General features: G+C 41.8%; 1 protein-coding gene across 1 annotated transcript; it reads left to right on the top strand.

The window, feature by feature from the left end:
- Positions 1 to 221: 221 nt before the first annotated feature.
- On the top strand, positions 222 to 5,028 carry LOC119352127 (DNA topoisomerase 1 beta-like). Its single transcript, XM_037618855.1, has 15 exons — positions 222 to 1,142; positions 1,285 to 1,479; positions 1,632 to 1,712; positions 2,108 to 2,167; positions 2,260 to 2,354; positions 2,452 to 2,608; positions 2,699 to 2,824; positions 3,193 to 3,273; positions 3,356 to 3,446; positions 3,536 to 3,669; positions 3,983 to 4,051; positions 4,140 to 4,229; positions 4,352 to 4,455; positions 4,534 to 4,702; positions 4,960 to 5,028. Exons 1-15 carry the CDS (start codon positions 222 to 224, stop codon positions 5,026 to 5,028), a joined length of 2,442 nt encoding a protein of 813 aa, XP_037474752.1.
- Positions 5,029 to 5,696: the final 668 nt, after the last annotated feature.

Below are 5,696 nucleotides of genomic sequence, written 5' to 3'. Positions count from 1 at the left end.
GCCGGAGCAAAGGGAGAAGAATTGCCTGCCACTCGCGCGGCGACGCGCCCAAGGTAACTTCACGTCTCTCCCTCCCTCTCCGGCGCTGGCCTTGGCCCTTGGTTCCCAAGGTCACCGTGGGTCTTAGCTTCGTGTTTGATGATCTTGAACGGGAGAACCATGGTAGCTTGCAGGTCTGTCCGTTCAATCCGGCATCCTCCTGCCACCTCGAGGAAGAAGCAATGCCGGCGGCTGTCCATACGTTTGACAGCGACGACGACGACGAATTCGACGGCCCAACCTCCTTCAAGCGGCCGAGTGCCTCTCTGAAGCAAAACAACATGCCCACCCCCTCATCAGGAAACGCACAACATTGCCACAAGAGTAGATTGAAAAGACCTCATGTGGAAGATGTCCTCATGTCGGATACCGATGATTCAGACGACGACATACCACTTGCATTGAGGAAAAAGGCCGATGACAGGAAATTCAAGAGAATCAACACATGTAGTGCCGATGCAGATTATTCAGAAGATGACGAGAAACCACTCTCCGCAAGGTTGTTCAAAGACGCCGCTTCACCAAGTGGGGGCAGCGCCTCCGATGATGATGATTCAGATGATGATAAACCATTGGCTGCCCGTTTTTCACCCGTTGCTCGGAATTCCGTGGACATGCCGATCAGACCTAACAACAAGGCGTTGAACACTAGTGCAAGTAGTGCTCCCCGAAATTCAGTCAAGAGGCCATGTGATAGCAATATTCAGCCTAGTTCAGCTCTTAAGAAGGCAAAGTGTACAGACAGTTCTGCCTCTGCAATTTCAGAGGATGATGGAAGTGACAACGTACCTCTCGCACGAAGGCTGACAGTCGGTGAGCCTTCAAAAAGAAAGCCGCCTGCAAAGGATATTGCGAAGAAAAAGAAAAAGAAGAGTCCTTCATCTTCTAAGGACAACCAGAAGGTAGTAAAAAGGAAAACAAAGAAACTAATGAGAAATTCCCGGTCCTCAAAGGCAACGAAGGTCCGTGAAGTGTCTGGCGGTGGGAAGAAATGGTCTACTTTGGTGCACAATGGTGTTATCTTCCCCCCTCCGTACAAGCCGCATGGTGTCAAGATGCTTTACAATGGAAAACCTGTTGATCTGACCCCAGAACAGGAGGAGGTGATATATATTCAGCATTGACAGTTTACTGCTTTGTTTTTTACTACTTCTGTTTCGTAGCAATGAGGATGACCAGGCTGCTCCTAAATATCAAGATCACAATTCCGTCTTTTTGTTCCTCCGCTAATTCTCTGCTCTGCAGGTTGCAACCATGTTTGCTGTGATGAAAGACACTGAGTATGCGTCCAAGGAAACATTTATCAACAACTTCTTCACCGACTGGAGTAAAATTCTTGGTAAAACCCATACTATCAAAAAGTTCGAGCTTTGTGATTTCTCACCGATCTATGAATGGCACCTCCAAGAGAAGGAGAAGAAAACACAGATGACTTCAGAGGTAGATTTCTATGAATTCTGCAGAATGAACATATTGTTCTGATCTCCAAAAATTCCCACAGTTTGATGACTAAAAGATCTCCAAGAATACAGATTTATCCTGCAACCATTGATCATCTGAAGTATTTAATCCTTGTAACTCTTTCTTGACAGGAGAAGAAAGCATTGCGGGAAGAGAAAGAGAAACAAGAGAAGAAATTTATGTGGGCTTCCGTAGACGGTGTTGAAGAGAAGGTCTTTTTTTTCATGGTTTCTGAATATGACTTGGGCTTTTATAAATCCTATTAGAATAGACAGTCCACTCTTTTTCTTTGGGGACTATACACATATGCCACTAGTCTCAAAAGCAAATTCAGATTTTTGCCATTATTTTTTCGATAACGAAATTAAAGATTTTTGCACTGGATGTAGAGAAATGATATGTTAGTACTCCCTCCGTAAATTAATATAAGAGTGTTTAGATTACTAGTTTAGTGATCCAAACACTCTTATATTAGTTTACAGAGGGAGTACTATATAAACGATGGATTTCCTAAGTGGAAGTGAGACTTGCATTGTTGTTCATATTCTTCTACATGCATATATACCAGTTTGGCTACTGAGCAAACTGACATGTTTAATTGCTTCAGGTTGGTAATTTCAGAGTAGAACCACCTGGCTTGTTCAGGGGACGTGGAGAGCATCCTAAGGTACAGATTTGCAAATTTTTAATCACATAAGTATTTTTGTTTTACTTCAAGTGAGGGACTTCAATTTAAGGCTCTCTACTGAATTGTTTTAGATGGGAAGACTGAAGCGACGCATCCGACCAAGTGATATTACAATAAACATTGGAGAAGAGGATCCAGTCCCAGTGTGTCCTATACCTGGAGAAAGGTATCCTGGAATTAAAGTTATTGATGTTATTGGAAAGGAGTATTTGTGAAGGGGCTTCTAGCATGTATAAATTCATGATTGGTAATGTGTTCTGCAACTGGAAAGAAGTTAAACATGACAATACTGTTACATGGTTGGCCTTTTGGAATGATCTGATAAACCAAAAGGATTTCAAGTATGTTTTCCTGGCGGCAAGCAGCTCCCTAAAGGGGCAAAGCGACAAGGAGAAATATGAGAAGGCCCGGAAGCTGAAGGTGAGGAAGTTAGTTTTGTGAAACATATAGGTTTTCTGTTCCCGTGAAATAATAACAATAATGCTAATTGTGTTCATATGGCTATGGCAGGATCACATAAAAAATATTCGTGCAAATTACACCAAGGATTTCAGGAGCAAAGAGCAGGTGAAGAAACAAATTTCAGTGGCGACATACCTTATAGATAAACTAGCCCTTAGGGCAGGGAATGAAAAGGTATATCCTACTGGACTTATAGTTACTGAATGATATTTCCATTTTATTCAAGGAGGTTGTGATAGCATGTATGTTGGCAATGCACTGTATACCCTTAAAGGTTGTTGCACAAATTCTTCTGCTTTTATGCTTGATACACAACTGTGCTATGCTTTTATTGTAACATAATGTATGTTCCGTCAGCATCGCTGACAGCGTTATCTGAAATACCCTTTTGCATCAGGATTAGTGGACACAAATAATTTACATGATGAGTCATTCACCCAAAATCAATTCCTTTCCACATACATGTTAAATTTTTTAGTAATAATCCACTTAGTTTTGAACTTCATCGACATATGTTCTCATGCTACTTCAATCCTTTTTAGGATGACGACGAGGCCGATACTGTTGGTTGTTGTACGCTGAAGGTTGAAAATGTTACCTGTCTGCCTCCAAACAAGTTGCAGGTCTTGATCTTTGTTCCCTATTCTGGTACTCACTATATGAGAAAATTTCATGTTATCTAATGTTTGGTCGATTTCTTTTCAGTTTGACTTCCTTGGTAAAGATTCTATAAGATACTTGAACACTGTAGAGGTTGAACCACCTGTATACGAGGCGATTAAGGAATTCTGTGCAGGTATCTCTCAATGCTCTTTTCCCATCCCTCCATCTCTTCCTGCCCTAGACAAATATTATTGACACATGTTTTGCATACCTGCTTTCTAGGTAAAAATAAAGGTGGGCATGTCTTTGACAAGCTTGATACAACTAAACTAAATGCTCATCTCAAGGACTTAATGCCTGGCCTTACTGCAAAAGTCTTCCGTACATATAACGCTTCCATCACTTTGGACAAAATCGTAAGTTCAATGCAAATTTCACTGTTCCATACCAGGTCTTTGTTTTCTACTTTTATGTTTACACTATTTAATCTAAGGGCTTGATGAAGTGACTAGCTGAAGTTTGTCATGAGTAAAACAATTTAGTAGCGTATGTTTTACTGTTTTATTTTGGTACTGTAATATTCATAGCTGCAGCTCAAATCAACAACAGACATTTAGTTTGTCAATGACACGCAGAAATCGTCAGCATTATTATGTGCCATGTGACTACGATGTTATGTCATCATATATTTTGGATCTGAATAAATATATATGTGTGATGGTATTACAGTTGAATGAACAAACAAAAGATGGGAGCCTTCTTGAAAAAATTAATGTCTACTCCCGAGCAAACAAACAGGTAATGTCTGTCACTCGTGAGGAAAAAAAACTTGCATATTCAGTACATCACTCTTATTGACTCTCAACGATGTTTCTCGTTTATTCAGGTTGCCATAATCTGTAACCATCAGCGTGCCTTCCCAAAATCACATGATTCCCAGATGACAAAGTTGAATGAAAAGATTGATGAATTAAAGGTTGGTTTATGGTTGCAAATGATTAGATCAAATTTATGCTAGTTTAATGTGGGTGCAAGTGATTGCCTCAAATTTATCCTTGTCCTCTAAACTTTTGACTATCATTTGGTTCTTTTCTCCAGGCCCAGAGGGATGAATGGAAAGCAGACTTAGTGAGAGCGAAGAAACGAAAGCCTCTAGCCAGTGATGAAGATGGGAAGCGAAAGAGAAAATTGACCCCTGAAGTGTACGTCTCAACCACAGATGTCATGTTTTGTACTTGCCTGAATATAGAGTGAAGGCAATCTCATAAATCTACTTGCAGGTTGGAGATTAAGATCTCTAAGATTGAAGCCAAGATAAAGGAAATAGATATCACTAAGACGAACAGAGAGGAATTGAAGACAGTAGCACTAGGAACATCAAAGATTAATTACCTTGATCCTAGAATCACTGTGGCGTGGTGCAAAACCCATGAAGTTCCTATTGAGAAGGTATTACAGTCCCTTGGATCTCCTCTCGCTTGTATTATAGTTCTCAGCATCTCTGCTCCTTGACCAACCATATATACAAGAGACAATTCCCTCAAGAAAAATATATACAAGAGACAAAAAAAAAGCTTCTCAGTTAATCTATCTATAGACATAAAGCCATATAAACCGTCCTTCCTATAAAATTAAGCGTTGTTTTAATTTGATTAATCGTTATCATTTGGTAGTCCTTAACAGAAGCTGTTTTTGTGTGTGTGCAGATCTTCAGCAAGACGATTCTCGCGAAATTTGGATGGGCGATGGATGCCGACCCAGATTTCAGATTCTAAGGGATGCCTGGCCAGTCAGTAAATTCGAACAATCTTCCAGCCCCCTTATCCCCGACCGCAATCGGAGCTAGGAAAGAAAGAGCTCCCCGAAAGAAGGAATCTACGGTCATTCTCTGTGTAGGCTCTGCTTTTGCTTTTGTCCTGTGTTTGCCATCTTTCGAATGCCTTGTATGCGCTTGGCCCGATGGAATTTAGTAGAATCTCAAATATAGATGACGGTGTGTGCATGTGCTTGAGAACTGCTGACTGATTTTTATGGAAGAAATGCTACAATGTGCAATTTTTGATAGAGTACTTCACTGGTTGTGCCATGCTCTTCCTGTATTTTATACGCATTCTAACAAGAATGCACTGGCGGTGACTGAATTTGGTAGCCTGTATTTCGGAAACTTCAAATTACGGTTGCGTGGAAGCGTTTTTACATGATCCAAACTGTGAGCTCCCATCCCCAAATATGAATGGTGGCTATGTCGGCCTCGGTCGCCGCTCAATGCCGGTGGTCGTCCACCGCAATCTTGCCCGCACCAGCTCTGCTCGCCTCGCTCTGCTAGCTCTCCTCCATTCTCCGGCGCGGCGACGGGGGTGGAGGGAGGCCGCGTCCTCTTTGCGATGAGGCACGGCCGCAACCCTGCACGGCGGCGAGCGTGCCCGCATAGCGAGGCCACGCT

Source organism: Triticum dicoccoides, chromosome 2A (genome assembly GCF_002162155.2).
Source record: "Triticum dicoccoides isolate Atlit2015 ecotype Zavitan chromosome 2A, WEW_v2.0, whole genome shotgun sequence".
Classification (NCBI taxonomy): Eukaryota; Viridiplantae; Streptophyta; class Magnoliopsida; order Poales; family Poaceae; genus Triticum; species Triticum dicoccoides.
The sequence above is the reverse complement of the archived record's forward strand: the minus strand, read 5'-3'. Positions and strand labels throughout refer to the sequence as shown.